This window comes from Theobroma cacao, chromosome 1 (assembly GCF_000208745.1).
Source record: "Theobroma cacao cultivar B97-61/B2 chromosome 1, Criollo_cocoa_genome_V2, whole genome shotgun sequence".
NCBI classification, from domain to species: Eukaryota; Viridiplantae; Streptophyta; class Magnoliopsida; order Malvales; family Malvaceae; genus Theobroma; species Theobroma cacao.
The window spans coordinates 35,246,862-35,265,692 of record NC_030850.1 but is presented as its reverse complement, the minus strand read 5'-3'; the positions used below and the strand labels follow the sequence as shown (position 1 = coordinate 35,265,692).

Below are 18,831 nucleotides of genomic sequence, written 5' to 3'. Positions count from 1 at the left end.
AAAAAACGTTTCGGGCCCAGAACAGGACCACTCACAGCTTTCCTACTGGCACAACATTGAAGGCTCTCACTCTCCCATTTACGTCCAGAAATTGCAGCATTTGGAACAACAATATTTGCCAGAAATAAAACCCCACTCTATTTCTATGGGCGTGGGGGACATGGACCAGACATAAAAACCCAAATCTTTTTAAAATCCATGGTCCCTACAGAATTGAAAAGTGGAGCCATCCACGTGCGCTAACAGTCCCCATTCCTAATTCTCACTTCCATCACAGTAGCTAATTGCAATAATCTAATCTAATCCTTAAACCTCACAGCAAAAATTGATTAAATAAACAAACACTAAGGAAAATGTAATTAATACAAAGAAAAAAAATGTTTAGGTGAAAACACCGTGCCAGTATTCCGCTTCACACCCAGTTGCTGCCAAAGTCCGCAGCTGCGTCTCACCTTCCCTCTCAATTCCCAACACCCCATTAATTAAAAATCCAAAATAAATTAAAAATAAAAAACCCTCTCTAAATAACAACTCGAAGAAAAAAAAAAACTAATAAGAAAAGAACAAATTAACAGACCGGCATAATTACGGTTCAGGACAAGAGAGCCGAGAAAACGACAGTGGCAAAGACAGTGAAAATAACAGTGCGCAACAGAGGAGCACTCACGTGACCAGCAGAATTATCCGAGGTGCTGTTCTCTGACGAACCAGCTGGCCCTTCGGCCGGTGATCCGGCGGGAGTTTCCGTTGGTGGAGCTGGTGGTGAAGCGGCCAGCGGCGATGGTGCTTCGGATGCTGGAGCTGGACTTGGAGACACAGATGGTGTCGGTGAAGGAGAAGAATTTGGCTCCGGGGCAGGTGCTGGGGATGGAGACTTGCCGAATAACTCAGAAGGAAGCAAGACGTTGTCGACGGTGAAAATGACAACTGGTGGTGAGTCGAAAACCGCTTCGGCGACTCTGGATGAGCCAACTCCAGTATGAAGAGTGACAGAGTCGCCGGCTGTCGTAACTTTCAGATGGAACTTTCCAGCACCGCTTGTGGCCAATGTATTGAGCGGATCTTTCGTCGTCTTCAATGTCCCCTTAGGCTTGTACTCTGGCGAGGCGTGGTACTGTAGAAGCGTGACTTGATCGGAATTCGTGAGCTTGCTCAGATCAGGAACACCTTCGGCTTTAAAAGCTTCATCAGACGGCGCAAAAATGGTCAAACCTTTATCAAGCGCGGACTCATAAGTCTTAAGCACGCCGCTGCTGATAAGCAAACTAGCAAAAGTCTTGCAGCCTGCTTTTTCGAGCAAACCGGTGATGTTGACGTCGGAAGCCGACGGGGCAGGAGCAGTTAAAATCCCCGGAGCAATAATCGGAGCGCTGATCTCAATGATAGAGATGTTGTAGGGAATCTGCTTAACGGACTTGGTGTAAGAGGAGTCGAGTTTGGACCCGGGAATGGCGGAGCCGAAGGCGACTTTTCCACCTTGGAGATCGGTGATGTTGACAAAACCCAGGTTTCCAGGGGCATTTCCGGTGGTTTGGTAAAGAGTGGTAGTGAGGGTAGTGCCCTTAGAGATTTGGTGGAGCTTTTGCGGGTCATAGTAGTCTAGAAGAACGTGAAGGCTAAGGATGTTTTTGATGACGGAAAGGGGATGTTTGGCCGTGAGGGCAGACATGGCCCCATTGCTGAGGACAAGGCAAGTGATTGTTTCTCTGCTGTTGATCTCATCGGCTAGCTTTGTTTGGGAGAGGAAGCTGTTGTAAACAGAGTAATCCGGGAAGCCTTCGAGAATGGCAGTAATATTGTGGGCATGGGCTGTAATAGCAACTAAAGAGAGTGTGAAAAGGAAGAGGTTGAGTGGGTGAAATGCGCCCATCGTGAACGTTGAAGAGATCGGCGGAGCTCAGCCAGTTAAGAAGCAGAGAGTGAGAGTCCGTGTGGAAGAACAAAGAAGAGCTAAAAAGGAATGATTTTGGAGGAGGGCTGAAGAGAGGGTTAGGATTTTAACCAGGGTTCAGTTAGTTGGAAAGGATGGGGCCACGTGAAGGGGGGCAGGCGTGCTTTGGTCACAGCTGGAAATGTGAAGGGTTTTGCGGGTGAAATGCTTGTATGCATATTTTTCTCCTTTTCTGGAGGTGAATTGACAAGAATGGACGTCGGCTTTTCGATTATGCCATCATTGAAGCTATCCGTTACGATGGTAATGACTGATGATTGGTGAAAACGGGCATATAACGGCTATTAACCCAAAGGACGTGCCGTCGCTTTGCCTGGTTACTCGTCGACGTTGGTTCAACCAATGGTCTATGCGTGGTTGAGTTTGAACTTTCGAAACTTCATCTGAAGATGAAATCCATCTTGACCTGCCTGCTGTGAAGAAGTTCGAACCCTACCTAAATTGGCAACGGAAGAGAACATTTATAACGGGAGTCTGCTTCTTAGTTCTCAATACTTACCCCTTACTATAGTATTAAATTATTATTCATGATCAACTAAAACATTATCATATTATTATTTATTTATTTACTTTTAATAAGTACTTTCCTATCCAAAAAAATTAATTACTTATTTATTCTGGAATCCATTTTTTATAACTATGAAATTATGATCTGACGGGTTAACTTTTATGAATCGTTGAATTTTAATTTACTAACATCTCGACTAAAAGTTTTGAAAATAATTCTTTTCTCATGAGTTTTAAAAATAATAATAAACAGTTAATTTAAAATGTAATATTAATTGATGATAATAAAATCATTTTCATTCAATGTGAGTGATAATTTGTGACTGTTTTAATTTTACGGTAAACAAATTTCATGATTTTTTATTTATATTTAATACACTATCTGTTTATAAATTTTATACATTATCAATAAATCAAATGTGATCGTGTTATTAATAAATAAATTTAAAAATTATAAATTTTAAACAAATATATTCATAAATTTAAAATTTTATCTTTACATATTTACAAAGGGAAGTGATACTATGTAATTGAGTGATAGTGTTTACATAAAACACATTAACAATTTATGGAATATAATACAACTAATAGTATTAATAGATCATAGCAAAGTGATTTATCAAAAGAATTTTTTTATTTATATTTAATACATTATCGATTTATAAATTTTATATATTTTCAATAAATCAAATATTATCTTATTATTAATAAATAAATTTAAAAGTTAACATTTTTTTAAAAAATATTTTAAATCAAAACAAATAAATTTTTATATTGAAAATTTTTTAAATATTTACTTTTCCACATATATAAAATGATATTCTGATATTAAATGATAAAGACAGTGACAGCGTTCACTTAGTTTATGGAATATAAATCCTTTTTATTAATGAAATTGATGCCAGCAAAGCAATCATGATTGATCCAGAGGATCCCCCTTTTATAAGCTTGTACCCCACGCCACTTCCCACACCCCAGCCATAATCTTCAGATTCCCTCAGTCATCAATATTCTGCAACTTAATTTGTCCTTTTGGTCTCTTGTTTGCGTGGCCCTCAGCATCTCATAAACATAATGTTCTCCCCTTTACTAAAAAAAAGAAAACATCTATCAGCCTTCTCTTTTACCAATAGTGCATAACTTCAATGCTAGCTACCATCCTTTTTCATTTCAATTCTGTTAATAGACTAAACTATAATAGTAGCAGACAAACAATCATTCCTTCTCCTCATTTCCATTTTCTTTTTTTTTTTCCGTAAATTTTACTGACATTTTCTTTAGAGGTTAACCTATGAATTTTATATAGTAAAATTATAAATATATCTTAAAATGTGAATAAATAAATTAATTTTAAATTAAAAATATTTTAATGTTTTTAGTAGACGAAATTAAACGAATAACTTTATGAGAACAAAAATTATTCATAAAATACAGACAGAGGAAAAAGAAATCACAATATGATTTAGAAAAAAACTCAAATGCGTTAATTAATCAGGCTTTTAACTCTGCAGGTGAACTTTAATGTCTCCTACTCTTACCCTTTTGGGGGTTAGACTTTTTTAGAGTAACATGAAGTTGTTTTAGAGGCAATAATGCAGTTACTGATGGGGGCATCTTTGCATGCCTCAAATTGAAGCAAGGCAATCAAATCCCTTTCAGCTGTAAACAAACGAGCACAATAAGAATATCAATTTCTCATCTTTTTTCTTCTTTTCCTTCTCGTGCGGTGAGAAAGTGAATGATAATATATATATATATATATTTCTTCATTCACAAGATTTAACCTTTTGACAAAACTAAAGTGGGAACTAATATTTTTCACCTGCTGACATATGTCCCTTTAGCATCAACGCAATGGCCGGGTGATTGCAAAGGTAATTTACGGATTAAGATATATATTTAATTAAGTTATTATATATTTTTTAAACAAATAAAATTTTATGTTATTATTTAAAATGAAATTTATCATGTTATATCATGATAAGAGTAGAGTGTGAGATTGTTACATGACTATTTCATCATATTACATCATTATTTATTGTAATAAGTGAATAAGTCACATTAGTATTATATAATATAAAAAAAATATTATCATCTTTACTAATAAAATAACTAATAAAGGCGTGTTCAACATAAAATGAAAATGTAAAAGATCAATTAAATGTAATAAAAAATTAAAGATTGATTTATTTATTTTTATAATTTGAGAATTTTTAGATATTATACTCCTAAAATAAGGAGGAAGGCAATTAGCTGTTTGTAGCCACGAGATATATATTTGGTTTGTACCACAGAATGTGATAATAGGGTGATTCACTTATTTTCGGCAACTTAAATTTGTCGGCAACAAAGTAGCATCACACTGTTAAAATAAAACAAGGAGGAATGTGCAAAGGCTGTTTTTCCCGTTGAAAATGCTACGTGGCAAATGACAATGTTGCTCCATTAAAGATTTCAAAGAAACATAGCTGGGTCCTCTCGTTGTCTGCCTCCACCCGTGGTGACAACTGGAGAACTTTTTGCATGGAAGTTGAACTGGGGTTGGATGCAACTGTTTTTATGCACGTGCAGATGCCAGGAAAAAAGAGCAATTTCTAAAGGAAAATTTTCCAGGTGGGATTTTTGTATTTTCACCGACCGCTGTGAGGGGAGATAGGAAAGAAGAGAGAACCCACAGCTCGCAAACAAAAATACCATATCTTATCAGGAGTGTATTCAAGAAAAATATTATAACTAAAATAATAACAATAATTAAAAAATTAATAAATTTATTAATATTATTAACTACATAAAACTATAAATAAATAATATAATTAATAGAAAATTTTAACACTTCGGTAATGTCATCTGACATCACTTGTATCAACATGAGTTCCCTTTTCGTCTTACCCAATGAATTAAAGCTCAAAATGTATAAAAGATAGTAGTTATCTTGATTGATGAGACTAGACAAATTTTTGTGGGTATCATATTGTTTCTAATTTCGAGTATTTTTAGTTAAGATTGTATAAAATTTTTTGATTCATGTGATAATATTTACATTTAAATTAATAATAATAATCTCATATTTGCATGCTTAGATTAGTTGGATCCTATCGTTATCCTACTTTCATATAAAAAACATAGAACTTGTAATTTGCAATGAATCATATCTAGTAGTATGTTTGAGGAAGGGAATATAGTGCTGGGCCAAGCTATCCTGGAGGGTTGTTTGGATTGAACTTACTCTTTTCAATAATTACTAGGCCGAACTTCAAATCCAATTAATTTTGGACTAAAGATCAGTTGAAATTTTATGGGCTTTAAAAGCAAACTGTCATTGAACCCAAACAATAACAAACGACAAGACGAATAAGCAACCATCAAACACTTGGTGGCACTTCCAACAATCCACCTGTCTGATGACCGTGCAGAACCGGGGCCCCACCTAAGCTAGCAAAGCCTTGCTTTAGTGTGGGACCCACCATAACTGAAATCAGTGACGTGTCCTCCTCTGCTCATTGCTAGTGCCAGGGAATCGATCTGACAGTGCGCGTGACACAAACCTACCAACTTTTGTTACCGTCTGCAAACAGCACCGGCTCTTTCAAAGTTTCATTGGACCGTCCATGTCACACCCGAATTGTGAGAGTTGGATTTGACCTTTGTAAGCATGTTAAAGAAGCTGAATTTTGCCTGCGGAGACTGCGAAAAAGGGCTGATGTTGTCAGAATCCTGACACGCGCTTTAATCCTGACTTTATGTCACACACACTCACACTCGTCGCTCCCTCATAAAACTGGCCCCGAGCAAGTGATCATGTTTAGGTTCAAGGAACTCTCTTTTGAAAGTCCGCTTTTCAGTAGTTTTTACGAATATCTGTACCATCTTCTCTCTTCCGCGACGTTCAAAGACAAACGCATAGTAATCTTGTAATTGATATCACCGGTTTCGGTCGTTCCTTTGCTATGTCGTCAATGCTGGCCCAACCGGTTCAAAGCCCACCTCTTCCAGATTCTGGTATTGTCTTTTTTATCCTAAATTTAAGGATTGGAACGGATTACGGTTGGTTAATTAATTTTGAGCTTGTCTTAATTGCAGGTGGTGGTGGTGGTGGGAGTGGGACCCGGGAGAGGTCAGAGGAGAGGGGAGGGACGGTGAAGATGGAAGAGAAGGAGAAGAGGAAGGAAGGATCGCCGTCGATCAGGTTGGGCCTCGGGATTGATGGGAACACGACGGAGAAACCCGTGGTCAAACACGGAAAGTGTGTGTTCACGACAGCACAGTTGCATGAGCTGCAGTTACAAGCGCTTATCTACAAGTACATAGCGGGTGGAATCCCAGTTCCTCTTCACCTTGTTATACCCATTTGGAAAAGCGTTGCTTCCTCTGGCTCTGCTCATGGCGGCATCTATGATCAGTATCCAAGCTGTAAGCTTTCTTCTTTGTAACTTTTCTCTTCCCTAGAGTCAGAATTTTTCTTTCTTTTTTTGTTATGGAATTTGTTTTTTTTTTGTTAGATTGAGTTTCTTATGTTTTCTGTTTGTTCGTTAGAAATTTCTGTTTGCTTTTTCTTTCATGAATTTGTCAGAGCAAGTTTCATGGAGATTGTTACTCTTAAAAGTCGAGGTTAATTTATTTTGTTTATTTTTAATTTTTCATGAATGTGTTGATGTTCAATTATCGGAAAGAAAAGAAAAGATGTTTTTATGTTAATTAGGCTTGGAATTTGCGACCGTCTTCTGTTAATTGTTAAGCATAAATTAAATGTTAATTATTCCTGGGAAATTGAGTCTCGTTGTAAGCTTGACAAGGTCTTGCCTACTTGTACTTGGAATTTGAGGTTCATCGATCAATTTTAACGTAAGTTAAATTATTAGATGAATTCGGTCCACATTAGTTTAAATTTAGCCGGACAGACATTGAAAGGGAGTTTTTCTTTCAATAAAATGTTTTGTTTCGGTGATGTGAATTAGGACGAAGAATTAGAATACTTATTTCGCTTTTCTTGTTTCAGTTGTAGGATTCAGTCCTCAGGGATTTGATTATAGGAGCATGATGAATCCCGAGCCAGGGAGGTGTAGAAGAACTGATGGGAAGAAATGGCGGTGCAGTAAGAATGTGATTCCTGATCAGAAGTATTGTGCGCAGCACATGCATAGGGGTCGTCAGCGTTCAAGAAAGCCTGTGGAATCTTCTCAATTTACTTTGCCTGATACAACTCTATCAAGAAGATCAAATAAAGAATCAGAAAACTCAAAAAACCTTTCAGCCACCGTAAGTTCTCAATACACGAACCCATCTTCGTGTAATACCAGCACCAGCCATGAGAGAACTGCTACCACTGCTGTGGATAGCAACAATGTGTGGAGCAATAGGAACTCCATTTCCACAATTGCCACCACTAGCACTACCATCATTACCGCAACAAACAATGATGAGAAAAATGATTGCAAAAGGAACAAAAACTTCCCAAATACTAAAAAGAAGAGAGAAGAGAAACACTCTGTTAGTGATAATATTATCATCAATAAAAGCAGCAAGATTGGAAACAATGCCACTGTTGGTAATAGTATATCCCCTGGTGTGGGCTTTTCTCCAAAGAGTGTTCTTCAAGGTAGTGTTGTAAAAACTGAAATAATGCTCTTGTTATCATTCCTAAAGCTAGCCCATTTTCGGGACCCTCCTATCCCCTTTCTGATTTGGCTATGATATTTTATATATCATTTAATTTATAAGTCTTTCAAATTTGCTTAAACTGCATGGGTTCATGGTTTTTACTTGTATGAATCATTTGATGGTCCCCATTGTTTGCCACTCTTGTATGTTAGCATGTAATTTTTTGCCCAAAAGATTTTTTAGAAGGTTCTTTATATTTATGTTATTCTACCTTTTTTTTCTAAAACATTTTAGTTTTTGAAGTTCATGATTATGATATACATGCTCCAAAGTGCTGGGCAGTGTGAAGTCTATTACCATAATCATTGTTATTAGTGCTTGTACTATCTGAATAGAATTAGTTCTAATCACCATGTATTGTTATGCACAGCATTGAACATAACAGTTTAATCCCTTGTAGAACCCTTTTGACACTAATTAGAATGACTTTTCTTGTTATTATTATTTCAGTTCTAGGCTGCAACAGTTCCCATGGTTACAAAAACGAAATGGAACTTGAACCAGGGAGATGTAGGAGAACAGATGGGAAAAAATGGCGGTGCAGCAGAGATGTTATTCCTGATCAGAAATATTGTGCGCGGCACATGCACAGAGGTGCAAAAAAGCATGTGGAGGTTTCTCAGCCTGTTGCCGTTCCTACTATTGGCCCACCTAGTAGATTAACAGTAGCCAGCAAAGCAGCTTGTGCAGTCCTGAGCACCAGCCTTTCTATTTCAATTCCGAGTCCTCATCTGATTACACAAGATGAAAAAAGTACGAGCAGTAGCAGTGAGACTACCATCAGTGACACCACCATCACTGTCTTCGAGAATGGTAATGTTTCTTGATGTGATCTTATTTGTGGAAGGTTAAACCTTTTTTGAGTTTAGATCCACTTTTATGCCAACTCAAGATGATTGAGGTGTTTCTTCATAAAGACAAGCGAGAGTATTAGGTGTCATTCTGCAGTGAGCTATACTCAAGAAGTCGGAGATCAATGGTGATCAGCGAAGCTTCATGCCCGGCACATTTCTTCTTTTTGATCAGATCTCTGACCTCTTTTTCATGTACCAATGCATTTGAAAATTTTGTTAAGATGAGAAAGGGTGCCTTCCTTAGTGTGTTCTGGTGGGCAAAAGCAGATGAGTTCCTTGATACATGGCCTTGTATAAGCTCCTTGATTATACTCCAATGTTTTAATTTTCCCATTGGGTATTTCTATTCAATCTTGTACTGCAATTGCCATTAGTTGGAAGATCTGTGATGAATCTCTGCTTAACTTTACTCAGATCCTATAAGAGTTTGTAGTGTTTTTTAGTGCGTACCAGTTTGTGTTGTTACTTGGGAGTTTCAAGCGCAGCCGGTATTAGTTAGTTTCATATTTTTTCATCCTCCCAAAGGAATTCTGTTTCCATTTCTCTTTTAAAAGATTTTTTTTAACGGTTTGAAATAATAAATTTAATTGAGAATAATTTTTTTTCTAAAAAATATATAAAATTACTTGTAAGTATAGGGATGTTAACAGTTAAGATATTTGTAATTTTTAGATATTTTAATCCGAATTTTATTATTTGATAAGATATTGAACTCTTATAATATTTCAATTAAGTTATAAAATTATTACTTGAACCTATACTTGAATATTTTAGATATATTAAATATTCGAACTCATTAAATACTCAATTATAATAAATTTAAAATAATTTTTATGTATATTATTAATAAAAAGTAAATTAATAAATTAAAGTTCATAAAAAAATTTAAATTTAAATTCATATTTAGGATAATTAATAAACTTTAATAAATATTACCTTAATTATAAAATATTTATAAAAAATATAAAATTAAAATTTAATGTTAAAAATTATTATTTATAATAAATTAAAATAATAAATATTTTAATATCACTACTCAAACCTGTGATGAATAATAATTTTACTATTTAAAATTTTTTTGAATTCAAATATAAATAATACACGATACTCATTATATTTTTAATTAGTGATAACAATGAGATCATTGTTAATTATTACTCATAATTCTTCTAAGTAATTTTTTAAATTTCCAACCATAAATTAAATTAATAAAATCATGATGATGGAAAGAGTTCACCTCGAGGTAAAAAAAGGAGAGAGGTTTCTTGTTTAACAAGCAACAATTTATTTTAAAAAAAAGAGAAATATAGAAAAAAGGGCAATGGGATTGTATTAACTCTTATTGGTCTTCCTTCAAGTAGTCAACAATCACAGAGAAGAAATCACTTGATATTGGTGGAAGTTCAGATTCCATAGTCAAGTTTTTTCCTACATGAAACTGAAAACAAAGCCGATATTTTTGAATGCTTCTCGATCTTTTTGTTCAAGCCGGATTTCACCATCGATTCCAAGGGTTCAAGCCCCAAGGCCATAGCCCTTTACTTTCCGGAGCGAGTTTAACAAGGTTCCATCTGGTTTCTGCAGTGTCCTTGGCTGGTGCTGACGGTACCGGACGACTAATTTCACATGGTTTTATTGGAGGAACAAGGAGGTTTCATCATTCCAATCCGAACTCACAAACGCAAAGAACATCCAGGGCCCTTGTCAGGGCCTCAGAAAGTGCTACAAAATACTTGGCTAGAGCCATTTTAAGGGTTTCATTAGGAAAGTGTACTGCTGGTGAGGTAATTACTACTGCTCTAGTGGGTTCTTGTTTGTTGGTCATAATTTTTGGGGGTAATATAGAAAGAGTTCCATACTCAGAAAGGTTTCATCACGCACTATCTGATAAACTGGAGAAGAAGTTGGGGAATATCAATGGAAGAGGTTTGAGAAGGAACTTAAAGGGAAATTTCTGCCCCCATCTGATCCTCGTGCCATTCGGGTTCAGTCCATTGCTAGAAAGATACTTCAAGCAATGGATAAAGGATTAGTGCTCCAACATCAGTACAAGATCACTTCACAAACCTGTTCAAGGCTGCTTAACTATACGGTACCAAATTTCGATGCCCAAAGGAGTCTCTCTCCATGGCATTCTAGCTTATATCATTAACAAAATTCTATCTTTCAAAAAAAAAAATTTGTATTTATGTCCTCTCAGCTATCTATTACATTACATATGCTGGGTTCCTGCTTGTTGCCAAATGGTTCATGCATCTACTAATTAGTAACTATTTGCTGTGTGCTTGATTTCTGCTAAACATGATTACCCTGATTTTAGCCTCTAGGACTTGGTTTTTCTTGTTCTTCTAGAAGATTATGTAGAAGTTCCTAGTGACATGCTGGAAATTTAATTCAGTTTTCCTCCAATATGAAGTAACAATTGCATTCATCTTAATTTCTTTTCTCTCTCTTTGTTTTTGAACTGAAGGAGGGAGGCAGAGGCAGATTACATCAGGTTAATGTTAATGGCTTCTGCGGGATATGATCCTCAAGTGGCACCTGATGTTCATGAGAAGCGGCTGGGGAGTTCATCACGCTTTGACTTATTTTCGACTCACCATTCTGGACAAAAGAGAGCTAAGTTGTTGAATAAACCCAAAGCAATGGAACTGGCAAAACAAGTGTCCGAGGAAGTGAACGCTGGCTATGGCCTTAGAAGTTTTGTTTAAGATCAATTTTTTCATGAAAAAACTGAAATCCCATTAACTATTAAGGCTTCTTCCTTTTCTTCTTGTGTAGGAAGGTTGAATTTCGTGCGGGACCGTTAACAGCCCCATAACAAACGATTTGCTATCTTTGTCTGCTTTTCATCATGTGGTGTCGTGGTGTAGTTGGTTATCACGTCAGTCTAACACACTGAAGGTCTCCGGTTCGAGTCCGGGCGACGCCATGAATATTTTCACATCTGAAATATATTTGGTTTGTGTTGATTTTGTCACATTTCACTATCTTATAAATTTACACTATGCATAGATATAAGCAAATCAGAGAAACATAACTGTAACTTCTGCACTCACTTATTTCCAACAATGGGATTGACAAAAGTTAAAGATATGCAGAAAGTTTAATATAGCAAAAAGACCCTTGCCTTTAGAGTATACAATGATGGAGGGTTACAATAAAACCTTTGAAACCCACTTTGGTCTTCTCCAAGTTTGAACAATACATTCACAGGTATTTGCACACTATGCTAGTCATTTTTGACAGCCTTATAGCATTACATCTGAAACTTGAAAAAGGTCCTACTTTTTGCAGGTACCCATAGGATCTGCATTCTTGATTATCCAAGGGTGTTCCATAATCTTCTGAAGAGGGAGCCGTTTTGAAGAGTCCTTCACAAGAAGCTGCAAATAAGATTCAAGTACTTGGAATTTCAGATGTCAAATTATTTACATTCATTCTTCATAACCAATGTCTATTTAAAGGTAGTTGAGGGACTGGTGGGGAGAGTTACCCGGCTGATGAGATTTTTAGCCTCCATTGAGACATGAGGCGTGGATGGGAAGCTCAGGTCAACGTCCCTGATCCTGTAATGTACAGCTTGGGTCACTACCTTGGTCACCACACCATATTCCAATCTACATTAGATAAAATATCAAGAAACCACCCATTCCTGCATACCTTTTGAATGTATCACTTTGACTCTCGGCCTCAAATGGAGGAGCACCGTAGAGGAACTCATAGCAAAGGATGCCTAGAGTCCAGTTATCAACTGCATAATCATGAGCTTTGTTTTCCACCATTTCTGGCGCTAAATAATCCAGAGTTCCACACATTGTGCGTCTCTTGCTTGTTGACTGTACGGACCATCCAAAGTCTGCAATCTTCAACCGACCCTGTACAGTAATAGTGGAATTACTTACATTCAGACACAATCAACAGAACATTAAACCCAAGATTTGATTTCAGACAAAAATTCCCATGCTGGCCTAATGCACATATCAGACAGACCAATTTATACTTCTTGAATGGATTTCTGAACAGGGCACAGTTATGGAAAACAAGTGCATGCCAAATTAAGAAGAAAAAAGAAATGAAATGACAGCGGCTTACCTCATGATCAAGCAGCAAATTTTCCGGCTTGATATCTCTGTGAATTACATGTTTCTCATGACAATATGCCAACGCTTTTGTCAAACTTGCAATGTACTGAAAAAAAAAAACTCAAAAATCGTGACAATTTTAGAAACCAAAATCTATATATAAGTTGAAAAAAATGGAGATTGGGTCATTACTGTGGCAGCTTGCTTCTCACTGAGATGACCATTTTTTCTAAGCTCCTTATAAAGCTCACCCCCAAAAGCATACTCAAGAATCAAGAAAATTCGTTCGCTGTCGTGAAACCAACCGTAAAGCCGCAGTATATTAGGGTGACGAAGGCTGGTTTGAATTTCCATTTCTCTCCTCAACTGATGGTGGATCCTGTATTTCTCTATCTGTTCCTTGAATATAACCTTCAACGCCACAATGTATTTGCTCTACAAAACGATATAAAGAATCCCCCTCAAGAACATTTGGAGTGAATAGAGAAGGCGTTTTAACGACGGAAAAAAAGAAGAACAGAAGAAGAGAGGGGAGTACCTTGACTTCCCTGGCGAGATAGACTCTACCGAATTTGCCTTTGCCCAGGGGTTTTCCGATCTCGAAGTCTTCCAAGGACCATTTTCGTTTTGGATTTCCTTCTCCTTCTTCGCTTTGGGAAATCATTTCCCTGATTCCGAAACGATGCCCAAATTGATTTCTTCTTTTCCTTTCCAGAGATTGTACAAGGATTCGGGGATTGAAATCAGGGAGAAGCAGCAGGGGAAGACGGTATGGGCGATGATCAGGAATTTGAATTTTAGAACCCGCCCATGTCATTTGAGCCTAGAGCTTTCCATGGGCCTGGATTGTAGCCCAGATAACTTGGGCCCACTCTACCATATATTTTTCTATTTTTACTTGGTTTAATGAGAAATCCTACTTGGTTATTTCAGAGTTATGTCTGATTAATCAGCCCTCTTTAACAGATTCTAATTATAAAGTCCAAATTGGACTTTGAACAGGATGGTTATGGATAATTGTAAAGGTGCTCATGAATCGAATTAAACCGATTTAATTAGGGTAAGCTTAATTCAGATTTTTATTGTAAAGAACTTGCCAAAATCGGGTTCAAAAGTAAAGTGATTAATTAACTATTAAATGTTTCGTACAAGCAAAATATTTTGATTATAATAAGACAAAATTGTTAATTAAAAGAAAATAAAAAAGGAAAAAAGATTGCGTTCATATGACAATAATAATTTTATCAATTAATTAGGTCGCATTTCCCTCCCAAAGGTTCCCCTCAAGTACGAGAGTGATGTGGTTACGTAATATTCTTTTCCTTTTCATTAAATAGTTGTAATTCATGTGATGCAAGGATAAGGATTGTTATTTATTTTATAAACCATTATTTATTACTCCTTTAATCTATTTATTTCAACCCAAATCGCCTTTCAAATTCATAATATTTTATGTCAGAATTCTTTTTTTTTTTCTCAATTTATATGTATATGGATCTATGTAATTGTTCTACAATTAATATCCTAGTTTTTTTTTTCAGGCGGGTGCTCGTATTTGTTTAGGCTACCGGCACCGGCAGATGAAGATATTCTCGATTACTCTTATTCGCTACTTCCGCTTCAAATTAGCGGATGGCATGGAAAATATAACTTATAGGACCCCCTTCTCTCTTCAAATGAACAAAAGCCTTCATATTTGTGCTGTTCCAAGGATGATTCAATGAATTTCAGCGCATGAAGAATTGCTTGCCAAAATACTTCAAAGTGTTAGTACAAAGATCGAGATGCCTCCTCGACAGCTTAGAATGTTGGTCCTATATGAAATTAGAATTTAATAAGATATGATCGAGATCCTGGTTCTTGTCGTTCTGCATTTGCTGGTTTGCAATGAAACATTGGCCCCTGGTTCCTGGTTCCTGGTTCATGTTCATTGATCTTTCTTTCTTCATGGTAGACTGTACTGCAATTTATGCTTCAGCATCCATGGACGGATATTAAATTCATTGCCACTACTGTCCCTTTTTCTAATCCTCTCTTTTCTCATTATCAGAATATTCACCGGTAAATCCATCAATGATCCTAACTACGCCCCGGTGAAGGGCAGTGTTTTAAACCAGCTCTTATCCTTTAACCATATCTACGACTACCAAACACAAATTGCCAAAAAACTGCCCACTTTCAGGTTACTTGGTATTGCACGTAGTGTAATCTTCACAGCCGATACGCGAAACATAGAGCACGTTTTGAAAATAAATTTTAACAAATATGAAAAGGGTACACATCACCAAGAACTTGTTAGAGATCTTTGGGGACAAGGGATTCTTGCGGTGGATGGAGACAAGTGGCGGTAGCAGCGGAAGCTTGCGAGCTTCGAGTTCTCGACGAGAGTTCTTAGAGATTTTAGCTGCTCTGTTTTCAGAATATATACTGCCAAACTGGTTAGAGCTGTTCCGGAGCTAACGGCGTAGAGACAGGTTATTGAATTCCAAGTGAGTAACTCGATCTGTTTTTTTTTTTTTTTTTTTTTTTAAAACAGAGAGCCAAAGGTCAAATTTTGAGTGTTTAAGTTATGGAGTAGTCTTGTTGCGTAGGATATGTTGATGAAATACACAATGGAATCGATGTTCAAAGTTGGGTTTGGAATTGATTTAAATTGGATGGAAGGGTCAATTGAAGAAGGAACTACCTTCGTAAAGGCTTTTGATGATGCCAATGAGTCGGTGTGCTTGCGCTATATCCATACTTTTTGGAAGCTGAAAAGAGCTCTTAACATTGGCTCCGAAGCCTCCCTCAAGAAGAATATCAAAGTCATTGATAATTTTATTCACAATGTTTTAAGCACCAAGAAGAAACTGCTAGCAATGAACCCAGATCCTGTGAGTCATATTTTGCCCTAAATTTGGTGGTTGTTTAAACTTATTATGACTTGGATAGTTAATGCTTTCGTTATTTTTTTTTTATAAATTTTTTATATAACAAAGTAAAAGGTGAATAAGCAAAATTTCAATTGATTAAAAAGAGATAAATAATTAAAGGTATAGCACATTTAATTTATTTTTTTAAAGTCATGCCAACAGTAATGTACATGATGAGTTCTCGTTTTGTGTTGTTAAAAGTTGATTATTTTTTGGGGATTTAAGAATGTCAAAGAAGACATACTTTCACGGTTTTTAATGGAGAGTGAGAAGAATCCAGAAACAATGACTGATCAATATCTAAGGGACATAATTTTGAATTTCTTGATTGTTGGCAGAGACACTACTGCCAATGCTTTGTCCTGGTTCTTCTACATGCTCTGCAGGCACCCCTTGATACAAGAAAAAGTTGCACAAGAAGTTATAGACATCAATTGCAGCCACGGAAATGATGCTAGCGTTGATGACTTCATCACAACCATACCCGATGCAACTCTTGAGAAAATGCATTATCTTCATGCAGCATTAACAGAGACCTTAAGACTGTACCCTCCAGTCCCTCGGGTAAATTTGCTGAAAATTTTCATAGATTGATTTTTGCTTCGTGCTTATTGTGCTGAAAATACTACCGTTTGAAGCTTAGGATCTAAGATTTCTGTTGTTGTAATATATGGATGGGTCATATTACAACATCTTAACTATAGGCATTTCTTCATAGCATTTCAATAATTACATACAAACGTGGGTAATATGGTATCTTTATTGTACATCAAGGATGCAAGGTGTTCACAGGCGGATGACATTTTCCCGGATGGACGCAAAGTCAAGAAAGGAGATGAGGTTGCCTATGTGCCCTATTCCATGGGTAGAATACCTTCCATTTGGGGAGAAGACGCTGAGGTCTTTCGGCTGAAAGATGGCTTAAAAATGGAGTTTTCCAACCAGAATCGCCTTTCAAATTCGTGACATTTCATGTTTGAACTCTCTTCTTAATAAATATATCTACACGTATGTATCTTTATTGTCAATTTTTGTTTTGGCTTTTGCATTACTTCCCGCAGGGGGTCCTCGAATTTGTTTAGGCAAGGAATTCGCGTACCGGCAGATGAAGATATTCTCAATTGCCCTTATTCGCTACTTCCGCTTCAAATTAGCTGATGATACAAAAATTGCAACATACAGAGTAACATTCACTCTTCAGATACGAGGAGGCCTTCAACTTTGTGCTGTTCCTAGGACAACTTAAACCAATTCCCAGAAACATGATAACTTGTCGGTTGGAAAAATGTTCAACCCCTTGCTGGTTGCAATAACATTACTTCCACTTTCCTTTTCTTGTTTTGTGCAGCACAACAACTGGATTGTTTCAAGTCGACTTCGGATTTGCTTTTCTAATGATGTTGAAGATGAAACTTTGGGTCACCTTGTATTGAAGATCGGTAAAACAAATCCAATGCATTAATTTCTGATTCTAACCTTAACCCATACTCCACTTTTGATAGTTGGCTAATTCCCTATTCTAATCTTTCTTTAATTTTCCCATTTAGGACAAATTATTTATTTATTTCTACTATTTCTGGCCAACAGTTGAGCCGTAACTCCATGCCCCAACACTGATGGTGGCATGGCGGAGATAGACCTCCGACCATAAATAACTTTTGTTTTTGCTTGTGTGTTGGGCCTTTTCAGTTTAGGGTTGGATCATTGATGTACACAAAGCCTAACATTGAAGTTCATGGGCAGGGTCAGGCGAGCTAGATTCTAGCCTACGTTCCTATATACATAGTTCTTTTTTCTCAGCCGAAAATAATGCTGTTAAGCCCGTGAGGCATATGTCTACTTCCGTTGAACTTTCAGAAAAATGGAAATGAAAAGGAAAAAGAAAGTGCAACCCATTAAACTTTCATTTCTTTTTCGATTCTGTTCTTCTCTCCAGGATCTCTTTGAGCAATTGTATTTCGATTCCCTTCAGCTTTCCTTACCACCTACTTAATTTTCCTTCATTTTTCCACTTTATTTTCTCTTCAGTCAAAGGCCAATTCTTGCCAATAATGAATTCAGTTACTAACCTAAGAAACATGTGCATGCAGGTAAGATATTGGATTACGCCAAAATACTTCAAAGTGTTAGTACAAAGAGATGCCTCCTTTAAGTTTAGCACGTCGGTCATATATATTGTAAGAAAAACGGCATGAGAGTGTGATCGAATTGCACATACGCAATGAAATAAATAGATTGAAATAAAATAAAATAAAACAGAATTTTTTTATGTCGTATCCCTTGAATTTTTTTGGTGTTTTAACACAATCAAACAAAAGTAATATTTTGAAAATAATATTACCTAGTTAAGTGATATGGTAATCACGATGACATCTTTTTTCTCCTTTTTGAACTCACGATACACCACAAAAAAAAAAAGAGAACCCGGGCCACTCAATTGTTTGACCTTCAATGGTTGCACACACGATTACAATAAAATCTTTTTCAACCACATCAATGTGCTAGCAATGTGGACAACCGATTGTCCTTTTCACTCCTCACTCACTTTTTGCCTTATGCCACAAGAAAATCTCTTCACTAAGAATTTTCACAAGGGTCGGTGGCTAGAGTAGTTAGGTTTTGTGTATGTTCAACAACTTGTGAAGAATGGATGAAAAGTGAGCTTTTATACCTAGTTTAAAAGATAGCTTTGGTTTTTATTGAAGGCCTCAATATTATAACTACTTATAATATTGACCCTATACTTAATTAAACTAATTTTAATTAAATCTTTGAAAATTAAAACTTAGTGTATAATTTAAGTCCAACTTAAATCATCACAATTTCAATTTAATTCTTATTGCAACTTATTGTGTGTGATC

General features: G+C 36.4%; 3 protein-coding genes, 1 non-coding gene and 1 pseudogene across 4 annotated transcripts; 3 read left to right on the top strand and 2 right to left on the bottom strand.

The window, feature by feature from the left end:
• On the bottom strand, positions 122 to 2,098 carry LOC18614276 (fasciclin-like arabinogalactan protein 10). Its single transcript, XM_007051956.2, has one exon. The coding sequence runs from the start codon at positions 1,868 to 1,870 to the stop codon at positions 593 to 595; it is 1,278 nt and encodes a 425-aa protein (XP_007052018.1). The 5' UTR covers positions 1,871 to 2,098; the 3' UTR covers positions 122 to 592.
• LOC18614275 (growth-regulating factor 9) lies at positions 6,215 to 9,419 on the top strand. Its single transcript, XM_018114207.1, has 4 exons — positions 6,215 to 6,457; positions 6,539 to 6,868; positions 7,455 to 8,054; positions 8,567 to 9,419. The coding sequence occupies exons 1-4, from the start codon at positions 6,406 to 6,408 to the stop codon at positions 8,941 to 8,943; spliced, it is 1,359 nt and encodes a 452-aa protein (XP_017969696.1). The 5' UTR covers positions 6,215 to 6,405; the 3' UTR covers positions 8,944 to 9,419.
• Positions 9,192 to 17,903, top strand: LOC18614273 (annotated as a pseudogene).
• Positions 11,829 to 11,902, top strand: TRNAV-AAC. The gene has a single exon. It is a non-coding gene; the product is annotated as a tRNA-Val (tRNA).
• On the bottom strand, positions 12,008 to 13,825 carry LOC18614274 (serine/threonine-protein kinase Aurora-3). The gene is made up of 6 exons (XM_007051954.2): positions 13,594 to 13,825; positions 13,248 to 13,490; positions 13,066 to 13,161; positions 12,634 to 12,848; positions 12,467 to 12,539; positions 12,008 to 12,356 (listed from the first exon to the last, which is right to left on the bottom strand). The coding sequence occupies exons 1-6, from the start codon at positions 13,717 to 13,719 to the stop codon at positions 12,255 to 12,257; spliced, it is 855 nt and encodes a 284-aa protein (XP_007052016.1). The 5' UTR covers positions 13,720 to 13,825; the 3' UTR covers positions 12,008 to 12,254.